General features: G+C 36.4%; 1 protein-coding gene across 1 annotated transcript in view; it reads right to left on the reverse strand.

The window, feature by feature from the left end:
* Window positions 1-17779, reverse strand: part of LOC145683886 (choline/ethanolamine transporter flvcr2a-like) — a 193117-nt gene that overhangs the window by 80679 nt on the left and 94659 nt on the right. The window contains exon 3 of the mRNA XM_081755528.1: window positions 727-951. Coding sequence (XP_081611654.1) covers window positions 727-951 — 225 coding nt within the window. The remainder of the gene's footprint in view (window positions 1-726; window positions 952-17779) is intronic.

A 17779-nucleotide genomic window follows, 5' to 3' on the forward strand; every position in this document is an offset into this window, starting at 1 on the left:
AGAAAACCTTCTTCTTCTGTTTCTTTTATATTTTATTTTTTATACGGTCTGTGTTATTTTGTTTGTTTTTCAAAAGCAAGTATATTTTTTCTTAACTATATATATTTTATTATAGTATTTTTCAAATGTTATGAAAAATTGGGAAAAATCTGAAATTATGCTCAAACTTGTGAATGTTAACGCCTGTGTACTAGATAGCCCCGATTTACTCAAGAGTAAACATGGTTGCATATAAGAAAGGATAGCATTGATCTTTAAATCAAACAAGAGATCTAGTTTTAAATATACATGTTATAAATATATAATAACATACAAAAGTAGCAATGAAATATTGTACTGTTTCGCGACTTACGCCGCTGTGCAAAATTTTGTCATTGTATGATGTCAGGAAATGAGTTAACGTTGCAAGTTTGGAGAATACGGTTGAATTATTTTAAGTTAAAGAAAGTCACATAGTAGTTCCCCATGTAAGTAAGTGGTATATAAAAAAGATAAGGCAGGTACTTAACACTATTAATATCTTTCGAATGATAAAGTCATGCTAGAAACACAATTAACCAGAGATGGAGGAGGAAAAAGATGAGATCATCCGTCCGAAGTATGTCATTTAGAAGTGCTATTCAACCTAAAATCTTGTATCAAAATTCAAACTTTCATAAACTTTGAAAAACAAACAGAAAAAAAAGTAAATTGTGCAATGGAGCATCCATCAAAATCACTACATACCTGATTTCCGAAGACGCCAATAGCACAGGCTGATGACACTTGGTTGGAACCAAACCAGACGGCCGCCAACTTCGGAGGAATTCCCAAAATCATTACTTGAGAGACAGCTACTACTGTTTGGCCGATGAAGCCTACGTAGAAGCGATCTGGAGAGACAGATGCGACTTTTATCCATGAGCCCAATGTTGTCCCCAAAGCACCAATTAGAACACACCATCGCAGGCCCTGAAAATAATTAATATGTCAGTATTTGTATTGTAACTTCTTTAAATACTTGTATTACAATAATATGAATTGCAAGAAAATTGTATCTTAAGGTGGTAGAGCGTTACCTTTGCATTCGGGAGATCGTGGGTTCGATTCCCGCTGCCAACTATCCTGACTGGAGTTTTCCAGGGTTTTCTTCAGTCCTGCCAGGCAAATGCCGGGATGGTACCTACTAAACAAGCCCTGGCCGATACCTTCCCAAATCATTTCCATTGTTATTGTTGCTGTTAGAAATCCAGTATAAAATGGCCTCTGAGCTGTATCTGGTGATTGTTAAATAAATAAATTTCATCAAGTATATTGTTCATAACATTTCATACTATTCGAAGAGATTTGATCCATAGTGTCTAGGTTCTTCGAATAGTGTGAAATTTTATGAACAAGGTCGGATCCCATTATAAGCTGTTGATCCATGTCTTCCATAGAATTGGAATTTATTATATGAATAATCGAAAACTCCATAAAACGAAGTCGATTGGTAAGATAACAAGTAGCAATGTCACGTGTACATGACGTGAAGGAGTTTGATTTGTAATACGTGATATTTTCACAATTAATTTTGAAACCAGAAGTGATAATCACTTCTTGTTTTAGTGGAGAGATTAGAGCAGAGATTAAATATATTCTTAGCACGCTTTATTGATAGCAGAAAACCGCTTCTCGCTATACTCTATCGTTTTTACTTCATAATAATCAATGGTAAAACCGGAAGTTATTGATTATTCCACTTTCGGTTTTAATAGAGAGATTAGAGTACAAATGGAATACATTCTTGGAACGCTTAATTGATTGCAAAGAAACGCTTCCCTCTATTTCTTATAGTTTTTTTTTTTACTCTATAACGCTCAAAAGTAAAACCGGAAGTGATTGATGTATTCCACTTCCGGTTTTAGAGAGAGATTAGAGTGCAAATGAAATACATTTTTGGAATGCTTAATTGATTACAGAAACCGCTCCTCGCTATCCCATATCGTTCTTGCTTTATGTAGATCAATATTGAAACCGGAAGTTTAAGTATATGCCTATCACTTCCGGTTTTAGTAAACAGTTAAAAGATTTGGAAGAGATGTGTTCGTGGGACGTTCAATCGTTTGCATGAAATGGCTTTTTCGCTACCTATTACCGTTTTTGCTCTATAGTGATCAAAGTTACAATCGGAAATAGTTCATTTCTACTACTTCCAGTGGATGGACCACTTCCATGAACAAACTTGATTATTAACTTTTGAATATACTGGCAAAAATTCATGCTGATCTTAATTTTTTCTCTCCTGAACGAACCGACATACAAACGAGTTTTGGTAACCAAACTCCTTTTAAAAAAAGAGGAAAATTAGTATTTATTCTATCTTTTATTAGCTGTTTTCTGATAAGTTATGATTTCAGATTACCAGAGAGGAATTTCAATACACGGCGAGTGAAAATAGTACCTCGAAATAGTAATGGGATACCGTATGCTTCTCAAAATCCATTTCTTACACTGTCACTTGGACTTCTTTCCTAGTAATCTTGCAGCTGTCAGTATTGAGCAGGGGAAAGGTTACAGCAATAGTTGGCAACCATGGAAAATCGTTATAAGGGCAAAAAGAACTCCAGGATGCTGGAGGATTATTGCTGGAACATAAAAAGGGATCTTGCTAATGCAACATACCACAGAAGTTCAACACAGAGTACATTTTAGGTGAGTATACATATTATATAACACGCTATATTTCAATGGAATAGGGCCTTCACGTTGTGGATTGAAGTGTGTGTTACTCAAAACTGAGCGCGATAGAAAAAAAAACTGAAAACAAACTAAATCAGCGGGGAAAAAATTCAATAAGAAACAAATTTTAATTCTCTTGTAACAAACATAAAGTTCAAATTTGTTCCCTAGTGTAATGGTATGCCATGTTGAGCATTATTGGAAATAGGGATGCGCACGAGACGAGTCGAGACAGGATTTTCCTGACAAAATTCGAGTCGAGACACGGCTCTTCCAATAGAAAAATATACATTTTTCGAGTCGAGACATCACTTTTACAGCACATTTTCGAGACGAGACAGCCACAAATCTTGTCTGGTGCGCATCCCTAATTGGAGATATACTCCAGGGTGAATTTTTGTAGTTCTGCTGGAAAATTAACTTCCCCAGAACAAGCTCTGAAATCATCACTATCCGCGATACCCCTCCCTTCTCATTTCTCATTGACTTCAAACAAACTACATTGAAAATAGCAACATTGCCATGCTTACTCATACATGCGAGTAAAGCCTAGAAAAATGGAAATAAAGTTTTGATTAGGGTTACCTATGAGACAAAAGTTGATGCTGTCTCATTTCAAAATAGTTGTGAGTCATGTCTCGTCTCGTATATCGTCACGAAAGTGTTGTCTCGCGTAATCTCTTGAACAACCCTTGTTTCGTTAGTTCTTTGCTTACAATACGAACACTCGATTCTCAACTTGTACATTAAACTAGAGAGCTCAGTAAGTTTTTTTTGCTGTTTTCGTAGATAATCGTACATCGCTCTGAACCGAGTATGACGCAAAAAAGGTTATCAGCATAATTAAAATTGCAGAGAAAGTGATGTCTTGACGAGGAAATTGCCCTTATCAAAAAGTTAAAAGCTCGTTAGATAAGAGGTTATTTGGAAACCAGCTACTGACATGTCACAATAAGCTGAAATATAGATATATAATAAATCAGATATAAAGGAAACAAATATAACAGTCTCTTCCTTTTTACGATGGTAAAAGCAAATAACTAGATATGTTTTCATAATAAATCAAACAGTGGACGTAATCTCGTATCAACGAAAAATTTACAAATTATGTTGTTACAAAATTTACAAACAATTAAAATTGGAGAAGTTTGTGATTGTGTGCAATGGATAGTAGCAATGTTTTGAAAATATAAAAAAAGGAATTATACATTATTAATGTTTAACGAAAGAAAAATTGATCCAACAGAAATTATACATATTTGAATTGATAAATCTCATTGAGTTAAACAAAATGATTTAGAGGAGAGTAAATTCTCAGGCGTAATTTTTGAGAAATTCGAAAAAATTTATTTCCTTTGTAAACTTAAAAATTAACGTTGTACGATACCCAAGTTACCTATATGCATAAAAAGGAAACTAATACTCAAGTTTACCCTCATCAAACTTTTAGAGAACCACAGTGGCTCAGTGGTAGAGACAGGGCCATAACTTGTGAGGGGTAGACGAGCAACTGCCCCCCCCCCCCAATCCCAGGAAAGCTCCCCACCGTTCGTATTTTCTTACTCCATATACGATACGAACATTAAATTACAAATGAAGCATCAAACAGGTTCACTATATTACATAAACAAAACAGCACACAAAAGGTAAATAAAACAAATATCAGTCGTGGGCCCATTCCAGTGAAAAAAATTTCTACTATTAGGGGCTGTAGAATTAATATTCATTCGTATTGCTTCGAGATTTGTCAATATTGTCCACTTAATTAATTTGTCATGTATAGAATGGGCCCAGGGGCGTGTGGAAGAACACACAGGTTCCGGTGACCCACAAAGAGTAACAGAAAGATGGAAAGAAGGGGCCTATTTTCGAATTTTGCGGGAGGGCCCAAAACAACTTGTTTCTAGGGGCCCCAAATATTAATGCTTGCAACCCCTAGAAAAATCTAAGTCACGGCGCTGTTTAAAGTGCTTGCCTTCGATGTGTGCGGCGCCTGGTTCGATCCCCGTTCAAGTAACTGTGTGGTGAACAACAACGTGTCTGTAGGTTTTCTCAGAGTACTCCGGTTTCCTCCCACTTTCTCATTCCAACAAATTTTTCAGTCAGCATTCACTTGCCTTCATCATCCGTCTCCCTTAGCCTAAAGGGCATAAACGGTGCGACGTTAGACTGAAAAATTTCATTTCAATTCAATTCAATTGACATATGTTTTATCTTTGTACAATATTTTAATTAAATTCAAATTAAAGTTTAAGAGTTAATTATAATTTTCGGTGTCGTCCCACTGCCATGCTACGTAGCACTGTAGTCCTGCTAATATAATAAGAAAGAGTTGGGTGCGACAGGCGATCCCTTAATCGCCCAATATGCTTCCCTCCTTCTCCATGTATATACCCATTATATGCGATAAGCACCAAAGAAAGCTACCCATTGTAGAACAACCCCTTTTAAATTTATAAAGGAGTAAGGAAAGAGATTTAATTGAACCATAAGAAATACCCCAAGAATTAACATCCTTCGGAATTATCGCAATTCTTCTTCTTCTCCCCCTTTACCTTCCACTGTACTATCCCGACAGTACTCACTATAGAATTATAAAGGGATACATCATAGTTATCATTACTCTTGTGAACTTCCTTTTCGTTTCCTTTAACTAATCGAGAGCAAGGTTTTCGCAAATTCTACTCGCTTATTATAAAATATACTAATTGTCTAGGGGAAAATTATATCTTATAAATCTAAAATTTCGGGGACGATTTGTTAACAAAGAAATCATAGACCAATATTGAGATATTAGTTTATTTACAAAAGGAATAATTATGTATGGTTTATGAACTTCTCGATCTAAAACCTTAATTGTTCCTGGCTAGAATTTTTAATTATTTTATATCTCTAGTTAATTGTAAGACACTAAAATTGGGGTTGGCCTGCGAAATTACTAGCTCGTGTTTTCCTTCAAGATGCTAGTATACTCCTTAATTTGTTTTCTATCAGCACTACTAATCACTTATAGAGTACGCCAACTAAAACCCTGTCGTGTAAAACTCATCGGACCTAGATTCCGTTTCACTTAAGGAAAACTAACTGTTTTATTCAGGTGAGATGTAGGTTAGGAAGAGGTATATTTTGGATTCGTACATTGAATTCTATGGAGAATTCTTAATTAAGAAATTATTCTCTATCAGCTCCGTCTTTGTTTCAAGACTAGGCTTCCAATAACTTTAGAATCCCGACTATAGAATTCTAACAAATATAATTTTGTTCAAACAGTCACTACTTGCTCTATGGACATCGCTTCAGCCCAAAACCTCTATTCCAACCCGAATTCCCATTTAGAATTCGGGGGACTCAATTTCCCCAAATTTTCCCTATATAATTTAATCAAACTCACTTCTCAAAATTTTCCGTCCCTCACTTCGAACAAATTAAGTATTATAAAACTGAACCGAAATACTAAGAATTCATTCAACATAACTAAAGTAACTAGGAACTAATGGATTCATAAGGAAATAGCCCACTTCTTGGTTCTCGCTCAGAACCAATACTTTAAGACCACATTACTCAGTGGTATTCCGATAAACTGAATCCCTACTTTGGTTCTCACTAGGAACCTCCTATAACAGCCACATCTCTCAGGGCTACCTTTAAAAATATTGGTCTAAACAGATCCTTGTTCAGAACCTCCAACAAAAAACCACATCATTCTGTGGTTGTCTCCAAGAAGTGATGCCCAGTCTCCTCATTTTGTCTCGTATTTATAGGATCCCCGAAAATTAGCTAAGGAAACATCGGCGGAGCGCGGGGAACAAGATTGTTCCTCATAGAATTAAAAGAGGAAAAGTTTTCACTTCTGCAATACCGGCGAGATGTGTTTCCAGCCCTAAATAAAAGTTATTTAAGCATACATTATATACAAAATGAAATGAAATCTTTGAGTTTTACGTCCCACGATTATGCTGGTTAGAATAAAGGAGACAGTGATGATGAGAAATGAATGAAATGGTGGAATGAAGAAAGTGGGGGGAAATGGGAGAACCCCGAGGAAAGCCACGCATACGGTGTTTGTCCACCACAAAATTCACTTGACATAATATACAGTTACACATGCAATTCTGTATATAAGTTAAAATAAATATTCTTTTTTCAACCTTTAATACTGTATATATATATATATATATATATATATATATATATATATATATATATATATATATATATATATATATATATATATATAATCATTTAGATAGTGGGAAGGTTACCAAAGAGCACGCACTTAATATTCATCTTGAAGAAGCTCCAAAAATAATGAAGCAAAAATTATATAAATTGAATATAATTTTAATTGAAGGTTAAGCTACATTGTAAGAAATGGAAAACTTTACTACTAAATGTAGATATGGAGATATACGTTAAAAAGTGAGAAAATCCAAATGCGTACTCTTAAGAACCACTGTCCCAAAGAGTGCGTTTCGTGGTCCCTACGAGGGCACACTCAACACCTATCATACTTGAAACCCAAATCCCCTTCGTAAGACGAACACTGATCATGTCACCATCGTTCACAATTAATGCACTGAATCCAGTCCCCGTCAATTGGTTTTTCATACAATTCGTGACACATCGGGCTTGAAATTTGGTTGATCCCAGCTGCAGTTTACTCTGTTGAAGTGGATGGTTCATTCAGATGATGAAAAAGTTTTCTCTTTGACTTAACATTTCCTTTAATTCGTTTACTCTGAAAGACCTTGTAAAATGGACCACTAGTAAAAATTTCAGATCGAAGTTTGGTACGTGCAGTTTGTCGTATTTCTTTTATTTCGGAAGAGGAATGATGTATCTTGGATGAAGAGACGAGTTTGAAGTTGCGGCTTCTGTGCGTGTAAGACGTTTCCCTTTCTTTATGGTAATCGGAGCCATGTTTCGCTCAACATCTTCCTTCGAAACACTTCCAGGATTTTCATTTTGATCATTTCCTTCGTTCATTTCCTAAGACGTCGTCGCCGTACCATGAAAGGCAATAGTAAACTACCATGGATTCACCATGCTTGGGGATCTTCGGGCAGAACAGAAGATCATCATTATCATTGTAATTTAAGAAATTCTGTAAATTGAAAATACTTCTTATAGAAGATTTACAGTTGGTGCTTGGATCGAAGACAAACAATTGCAAATAATTCTACAATCCATTCAAACATTCTGTTACACTCCGCTTTCTTAAACTATCTAACTACAGAGAATAACCATATAGTCTGTATGATGAATGCCCCTACCCACACACATTCTTAATGAAATTATCTCAAGGAGTACGCGCGCGCTCTTTGGTAACTCACTAACGCGCACTCTTTGGGAAACAGCAGTCAATTCGAGTGAAATTCATCCAGGTGGCTGCACATGCAAGACCCCAGAAACTAAACCATGATAAACAATTCTATCTGCATTCATGTTTTCTACCATGCAACAAAGGTACTGTAGTTAGCTATTATATCAGAAAAATTTCTTAACTAAGAGTACTAAAATATTACATCAAGAATTCAAAAAAAGTTATTTTTATCTGTATTTTCTGTTTAGAGCTATACGTTAACCTCTGTTTTATTCGAATCAACACTCATAAAAAGACGCATCAAACAGCGTAGCAATGCCACTTCAGCGTAATTGGCGCTGCGCGCTCTTAGGACGTGCGTTCTCTTTGGTAGCCCTCATCTATAACTACGACCAGGCCTGGTGTTTATATACTAATTATATTTGCATATTATTAATTACAATATACGAGTACATCTACACATTTATAGAAGAATGTTAAATAACCAGCAAGGTGCGCCTTGCATAGGATTATATTTTAGTGTCAGTTTTTACCTTAATTTGCGTGGTCTTCGTTTAGCATTTATTTTTAAGTTATCAAAAAGTACTCGTTTTTCTCAGAAATTACGCATCAGCTTTTATATTAACATATAATTTTGTTCAGCTTAATAAGATGTATCAATGGATATACCCCAGATTTTTCGGACATTTTTCTTTTTCCAATTTTTTTAACGCTAATAATATTCGAGAATTTTCGTTTATACATTTATATATAGTTACCTAATTGTCCCAATTTCATTCAATATTATATATATGAGTATAAACATGTATCTATCTAAATAACTAGATAACCACTGGAGTGACATCAATTTGGAGGTCTGAGCCTACTCTAACGGGATTGTTTAGCGTACGCGCCTTTGGCTTGGGAGACGCGGGTTCGATTTCCGGCGGGAGCTCATGTGGTTCGGCTTCCACGTTAATCAGTAGGTCCACGTCTCATATAGCCTCGCTGCTGAACGGGACGCTAAATTAAAATCAACTCAACAACTCTAACGGGATTGCTGGAACTACGTGTAGCTAACGACGAACACGTGATGAGAGCATTGCATCGCCTTGCCTCTGTAAAAGAGTATCAGGAACTTTCTGAATCTAGTGACCGCTACCTATTTTATTCACGCGAGTCCCTAGTTTGCTTCACGACGGCGAAAATTCGGATGTATCGGCCAGGAATCGAATCCGGGTCCACGTGGCTGTAAGCCGAACTCTCTAACCACCAGATTACGGAACACTTACGCCTGTATCTATTCACACTAATACGTGATTCACATGGAAGCACGAAGATTGATTATAGCTGTTATCATATCGAACTATTAGGACCTTTTTGTAGCGCAAATGCCGCTACAAATAGGCTATAATGAGGTTAACATGCTTCTGATTACGCTGTGTGTCTGATACGTCAACATTTTAAGTATGAATGTTGTTGAGTATTTGGCTTTAATCTCTACTCTTAGTTGCGATAATGTTATTCTATTCGAATTAACAATAAGTTGTCAAGTGTAGATCGTCTTCTAAGTAGGAAGTACGAGATTAGACAGCGGGAATTTACATTACGTGTGAATTTATGACTGTAATAAATTACATAATACCTGTGAAGATAAGTTGTTGCAGGAGTTGAATTTCCAAGTTAAATTTCTTTAGCAGTCCATATTTTTTCCCCCTGATCCACACAATAATATCGACGGTATTAATGAAATAAAACGGACCAAAGTAACAAATACAGGGCGTTTCAAAACAACACCAACAACGTTTGGGAGGTGATTCCTTACACCAAGATTAGACGAAAAGTATAGACCAACCTGGGTGCACCAATGCTTCCTTTCGGAGTTATAGGCTGCCGAAAACATGAAAAAAAAATGGAATTTGAAGGTCCATAGCTCCAAACCTATGGGACCTACCGTAGTCGGATAAAGACTTCAGTTAGGAACTAGTATGTGCCCTATCTAAATATTCGAGTTTCACAATTCAGCGGCACTTCCGCAACAATTTTTATAGAGATAGTTGGTGACTACTTCAAATTATATGCCCGTAGCTAAACTCCCTCTATAAAAATTGTTGCGGGAGTACCTTAGGATTCTGAAACATGTATTTTTAGATAGCGCGCACATTCGTTCCTAAGTGAAGTCTTGACCCGACTACGGTTTGTCCCATAGTAATGGAGCTATAGACCTTTAAAACTTATTTTTTCATGTTTTCGGGAGCCTATAACACCGAAAGGAAGTATTTGTGCACCCAGGTTTGTGTATACTTTTTGTCTTGGTGTCAGGAATCACCCCCCAAACGTTGTCGGTGTTATTTTGAAACAATCTGTATGTATTAATAATACTTGTGTAACAGTTTCGGGAATGTAACATTGCCTTCATCAGACACGTTATAAATATCAAGAAAGGATTGATCTTCCATAACGTATCTGTTCTAAAACTGTAACACAAGTATTATTAATATACCGGGTGACGCAATTAAAACTGTTCTTAGAAATATCTGGAAAACTACAAATCGGATAAAAAAAAATAAAAAAAAACAGTTGTAACAAAAGTTGTTCGTCTTGAATGGGTACATCCAATGATGCCACACTCGACTCCCTGCCCTACCCTCGGGGGCGGGAGGGGATCAACTTTGTAATCTTAAATAGGAACCTCCATTTCTTAGATTCAGATTCTGCTGGAAAAATACGTAACTTTTGTATTGAATCATTGTTCGTTGTGTGATAGATGGCGCTGTAATAGTGTGTCGCAGTCCGTGGTTAGACTCTCACTGTAGGTGTAACGCTTGCACCTTTGCAAAGTGTATTGCAGAAAACGGGCACCATTTCGAACATTTGTTTCAGTAAACAATGGAGTGTGTGAGAAGCAAGGGGACTTCCCTAAAACAAGGCGAGTACAAAACACTGCTACTTTGCTGTCCGCCATGTTTTCAGGATTCCCCCAACGAGAAAATTTACTCGAAAGATTCTGAATTAGAAAGTGATAGTTTTTTTTTTTTTTTCGATTTCGATGGGTTTTGTTTCTGATTGTTTAAAATTACTACGATATAAATCAGCATGTCATCTTACCTAATCATTAAAATGTTGAATCTGGAACAGATCAGTAGTGAAAATAGATACATCCAGCTTGAGAATTACCGGAGGGATTAGGGAGAATTTTCCCCTCAATCACATTTTGATCCCAGCAAAGAAACTAACAGAAGCATCCATGCCAAGGTGCTCCTTTTCCTCCCAAACCACGTTTAGAGATAAAATATTTAAGTTTATTATCATTAAAAAAAATCATTATATATACACAATCTTTTTTTTTCCTGTTGCAAGAAAGTGGTAGTGAGAGTAATGAAAATCTTAAAATCAATGTATTAACAATATGTTAATACTTGCAGGCTTGTACTAATATAGATGAAGATGATCATCCCAAAAATTCTACCATCTCAGTTTCAATAAGGAAATGCCGTTCTGCCTAAAATATATTTTTATTTATTTGCATTTACAAGTTAATAGATGACAGTTTGTTACTCTTAAGAGTATGTGTGTCACTAACTACAACAATGAATACAATCTGTTACAACACGAACAACAATGAATACAATCTCCTACAACACGAACAACAATAGATACAATCTCGTACAACACGAACAACAATAGATACAATCTGCTACAACACGAACAACAATAGATACAATCTGCTACAACACGAACAACAATGGATACAATCTGCTACAACACGAACAACAATAGATACAATCTGTTAAAACACGATCAACAATGGATTCAATCTGCTACAACACGATCAACAATAAATATAATCTGTTACAACACGAACAACAATGGATACAATCTGCTAAAACAGATCAACAATGGATTCAATCTGCTACAACACGAACAACTATGGATACAATCTGCTACAACACGATCAACAATAAATATAATCTGTTACAACACGATCAACAATGGATACAGTCTGCTACAACATGAACAGCAATTGATACAATCTGCTACAATACGAACAACAATGGATACAGTCTGCTACGACACGATTAACAATCGATATAATCTACAACTTAACAGTGTATTTCTTTTAACATATACAATATGTTTGATAGACAAATGAACAATCTATTGGCAACAAACAACATATTTTTAGCTGCATAAAAGTTCGTGGATTTTGTTGAGAAACACATGAGAATTTACAGCATTCATGTCATTTTGTTTAATTTTATGTCTTCTATCGATTCATACATTCATATTTTTGCACATGTTATAGTTAAACAAAAATTAAAATCTAATTTAACTTCAGACGGTTATGCACCGAGGCTAAGAGAGGCGCCGAGGCTATAGCTTCTTTTAAAATTGGATTTATCTTCAGCATACGAGATGTGTTCAAAAAGTATCGAACCTTATTTTGTCCCGCGTAAACGAATGAAGTGAGGGAGACTTTCTTCAGTGTAGATGTAGAGGGGACATTCATGCGAAGTCGGAATTTTTTCCTGCCCGCAGAAAGCGTCAGTCGCTGGAAGTCGGCCACGAGTGAAGATTATAGTGAGTGGTCGTCGGATTTCAGTTTTTTACCTCGTAAACCAATGAAGGGCGGGGGACTTTGTTAAGTATAGGGGGATACTCATGCGCAGTCGGATTATTTTCACGCCCGCACAAAGCGTCAGTCGCTGGCAGTCGGCCAACGAGTGAAGACTATAGTGAGTGGTCGTCGGATTTCAGTTTTTTACCTCGTAAACCAATGAAGGGCGGGGGACTTTGTTAAGTATAGGGGGATACTCATGCTCAGTCGGATTATTTTCACGCCCGCACAAAGCGTCAGTCGCTGACAGTCGGCCAACGAGTGAAGACTATAGTGAGTGGTCGTCGGATTTCAGTTTTTTACCTCGTAAACCAATGAAGGGCGGGGGACTTTGTTAAGTATAGGGGGATACTCATGCTCAGTCGGATTATTTTCACGCCCGCACAAAGCGTCAGTCGCTGACAGTCGGCCAACGAGTGAAGACTATAGTGAGTGGTCGTCGGATTTCAATTTTTTACCTCGTAAACCAATGAAGGGCGGGGGACTTTGTTAAGTATAGGGGGATACTCATGCGCAGTCGGATTATTTTCCCGCCCGCACAAAGCGTCAGTCGCTGGCAGTCGGCCAACGAGTGAAGACTATAGTGAGTGGTCGTCGGATTTCAGTTTTTTACCTCGTAAACCAATGAAGGGCGGGGTACTTAGTTCAGTGTAGGGGGATACTCATGCGCAGTCGGAATTTTTTCCCGCCCGCAAAAAGCGTCAGTCGCTGGCAGTCGACCAACGAGTGAGGACGTATAGTGAGCGGTCGTCAGTTTTCAGTTTTTTGTAAAATGACAGAAAAACTTGAGCAGCGATATTGCAACAAACTTTGCCAAAAGCTTCGCTATACCCAAGCGGAAACCATTCAATCGGATCGGTACATTCAATTTTCAACGAGAATCTTGGTATTAAGGAGAATGTCTGCGAAATTTGATTCAGGCTTTCATCGCCAAATAAAACATTCCCTTGAGTCCTCAGGCTCCCTACTCACCCGACATTGGCTCTATGTGACTTTTGGTTATTTCCTAAGCTGCACTGAGAAAAAAAAATTGTAGGTGGCGTACTTAAAAAGATAGGTTACATGCGTAATTCCTGTAATTTTTGGACTTAACGTACAGCAGACATATAACCGAAAACGCATGTTTTATAATACTTTCCGTATAAGTGTTCCATCTATACGTACTTTCCGTATGAAACAATGTATGCGGTCAGGATTTAACATACAAATGGACGTATATAACATATAGCTGACGAAGGTAACATAAGTATATGCATGTGATATACGGAAAAGTGTTTGATGTCAGATATCCTGCAACGACATGATGTAACATCTAAGGGCAGTGCCTATGTAGCATACGGGTAATGTATGCTCCGTACTGATGTCTATAGTAAGCAAGAGGATACCGTATATTTGTACAATTTATATTTTAGTGTGAAAGTGCCACTAAAACGGACCCGATTTGAGTCAAGAGAAGACATGATGCGAAATGCAACGGCATTATTGCTCATCATTCCAAAAACTGTCTTCCAGAAGTGTTACCAACAATGGCTGGAGCGCGGGAAAAAGTGTGTGCATTACCAAGGAGGCTACTTTGAAGCGGATTAGAGTTTCGGATTTCCAAATCAGTAAATGTTTTTTTTTTTTTTTGCCAACCACAGTTTCGATACTTTTTGAATACACCTCGTATAAGTAACAAGGTGATATAAAACGTTCCTGGTCAAACTTTTCCGATTCAATTCTCTATGGTGCCCCAGAAGCAGGGGCGTCATTTAGGAGGGCAGGGAGGGGCATTTGCCCCCCTGAGTTTGAGATTTATACAGATTTTATCGATAGAATAGTAGTAAGTCAGTGAAAAACGCGAAATTGTATTTATATCAAGGGGTCTTTCCCCCCCAAGCCAAATCTGAAATAACGCTACTGCCCAGAACATCTAGAAAATTGAGTATTTAATTTTAAAATTAAGAATAAACTACGAACTGTGGATATTGCAGTGCGAGTTCCGGATATGAACATCAAAAATCGATACCAATAAAAATTAAATTTAATAGACCTATCGAAATATATATAAAAAAAAGAATTATTAAATAACGAAAGATCAGGATAGTGAAGTATTTAACACCAAAATGGGGGAAACATATGGACATGTTGAGTACCGCAAAGTATATATATATATATATATATATATATATATATATATATATATATATATATATATATATATATATATATATATATATATATATATATATATATATATATATATATATATATATGGAACTTATAAGCAATCTGAAAATATGGATAAGTTTGTGTGTAAGTGATATTCTTCTAGCATTTCAATCTATTATTTTTTTTACAGTAGTCATATAGTATTACGACCAATAAAACGGGAAAATGTTTAGTTTTTTTAGTGTAAACAAACTTATGACCTTTTCTTATTATGATTTGTTTTAACATTCAGTATATTTTGATTGTTGTGAGATACAGTACACATACAATCTAGTATGTGTGCACAAAGCTTTGAATAAGTAACAGAGATCCACAACTGTTCATGTACATTTTTTTTTCTACTTGAAGGTCAATTGGTAAAATGTTAGTGCAAACTAAAACGTATTTTATTACACACCCATGACGTCATTGCACTTTCCTTTTGTAAACAATTAACGCTTAAAGATAATTGCACTTTTCAACGATTTTTCTTATGTAATCTATCTGTCTACCTAACAGTAGAGCACAATATGGGAGAATATACGTATTGCGTGATATCTTGATATCTCATTTTGATTTCGTCGGTTTCCTATTCTAACAACCTATTTGCAAAACAAACAATTACATGTATTTAATTCACAGTAACTTCTAGAGTATCTGAAATGCATTGCAGCTAATATTCTACAGAGTGATTGAAAAGTCCCCGAACCCAAACTTTAGGAAGTGAAACAGTCTTAAATACCGGTGTGCAGGTGATATTGTCGTTCTCAGTACACCTCTGGGTAGCACGTATCACAGCAGACACTGAAAGTGTTCGCCTTGTTGCAGAATACACAATTGTACACGATGGCACATGTTTTCTGCCATGATATACAGAGTAGGCACACCAATTGCTGTGTATTGGCTGATGTTGCCTTTCAATGTATCCAAATCCCTAGGGTTATTTTCGTAGACTTATCTTTTTAAATAACCCCACAAAAAGAAGTCCGGTAATGGCAAATCGAGTGACCTTACAGGCCACAATTTGTTTGAAATCAGACGGTCAGCAATTTATTCACGTAAAACTGTCATTGTTTCACCTTATATGTGGCGCGTTGCCACGTTTTGCTATAGCCATACATTTATTCACCAACTTTCAAAAGCGTTACGAACTGATGAGTAATATCCTCATATACAGCTGAGTTCGCTCTAATTAAAAAAAATGGTCCAATGATCCTCGAACGGGACACAGTGCACTGGGGAGTCTCTCGAAGAAGAGATGTGGGTTTTCTTGTACACTCCGCATCAAAAAAATTGCGACACCTAACGCCGTGCAGCTAGGCCACCCAATATACACCTTCTTATCCCATAATTGTGTCTGGTAAAGGGATCCCCTCTCTCTCCTCCTTTCTTCTCTCCCATACTAAAATTACCTAACAACATGAACGCAATTCTAATTTCAAACTACACATGTATTAGTATCGATAAAATGAAATAACAAAAGCGAGACGAAACAAGATTCATAAGTTGATTTAGGGAGAAACTGAAACACATACAAAGAAAAATTGAAACCAATGGATGTATATTACACAGAGGTTCAGAAATGATGCAGAGAGAGAGAAGAGAGAGAGAGAGAGAGAAGGCAAGAGAAGAAGAAAAATAAAAGGGAGAGCAGATAAAAATCTGGAATTTTAAACGCAGTAAGAAAACAATCTAACATTATAAAGTTCCGTTACCAGAAATCCAACAGTCATATAGAAATAACGTTTGTTTTTATATATTTTTCTAATGACTATTCTGATATATAGAGGATGCTTGAAACATTCATTAAGTCTTTTCATAAAGGATAGCATACTCAATTTCCAGTAGAACTGTAGATCTCACAGACACATCTAAGATAATGTCAAAAGTTTAACACATGCTTTGTTTCCGCGTAGTTCAGTTGTAAAATCAGTATTGTTCATTGGACGTACTGATGCAAACCACATTCTAATAAACCCAGTAGGTAACGTAGGTTACATCTTCCATTCCAGACTACTAAAGCAAAGTGAACAAAAAAAGAAAAAAAAACGAAAAGAAAAAGGAAGAAAGAAAGAAATATAAAATTGAATGAGTGCTATTTTACTGGTATTTTTTATCAGAAATATCCTATATTAAAAGTCCAAACTGTATCATAATGAAAAATTACAAATGTTCAAATGGAAAATTGGATGTTCCTTATAGATGTAGCAGAAATTGCATGTTTCAAATTTCAACATGAATAAATCACATTGAATTATAGGATGGAAACAAATTTGTGTGGAACTAGTATAAATAAAATTTTGTTTTTAAATAACCAAAGAGGTTGCCATTTTCTAGTCTTTTCCGAAGATTTATCTGTTCCGAACATCCAGCATCACTTTCTTCTCTTGTGGATATAACGTTGTAATTTGCACAGATAGAATGAACACGCTAGAGCTTAAACGGATCATAGTGTCTGTCGGATGATGTTGGTTAGCTTATGGACCACCACTTGGTCGAGGATTCAAAGCTATAGTGACCCGGTAATTCGACTGAGACTCGGTAACCCAGATGATAAAAAGATATTTTGCTTATTCCCTTGCGTTTAAACAGTATTTCTTTCAGAGATGACCAGGACTGGAGATGTTATCCCCAGAGCACAAAAACTCGACGCTGAAGTTGCCAGTTAATTACATTTTCCTGACCAGGTCTATCGGTCTCTTGCTCCGTTTTAACTTTGGAACATGCACACGCACATCAAGTGTGTGTGTGAGAGAGAGAGAGGTGGGAGAAGTGAAAGATGCAAAGACAGGATAGGGAAACGTCAAGAAAGAGAGGAGAGAGAGACGAATATAAATATCAAACACACTTATCATTACAGTGTATGATGAAGAACGCACACACTGTTTATTCCAATTCTCACCAGGGATGCTTTGTAAGTTCCCCAACAGAAGATAAATTTCTGTTTGCAGCATTTATTTTATGCGAAA

Source organism: Thermobia domestica, chromosome 1, assembly GCF_964235325.1.
Source record: "Thermobia domestica chromosome 1, izTheDome1.hap1.1, whole genome shotgun sequence".
NCBI classification, from domain to species: Eukaryota; Metazoa; Arthropoda; class Insecta; order Zygentoma; family Lepismatidae; genus Thermobia; species Thermobia domestica.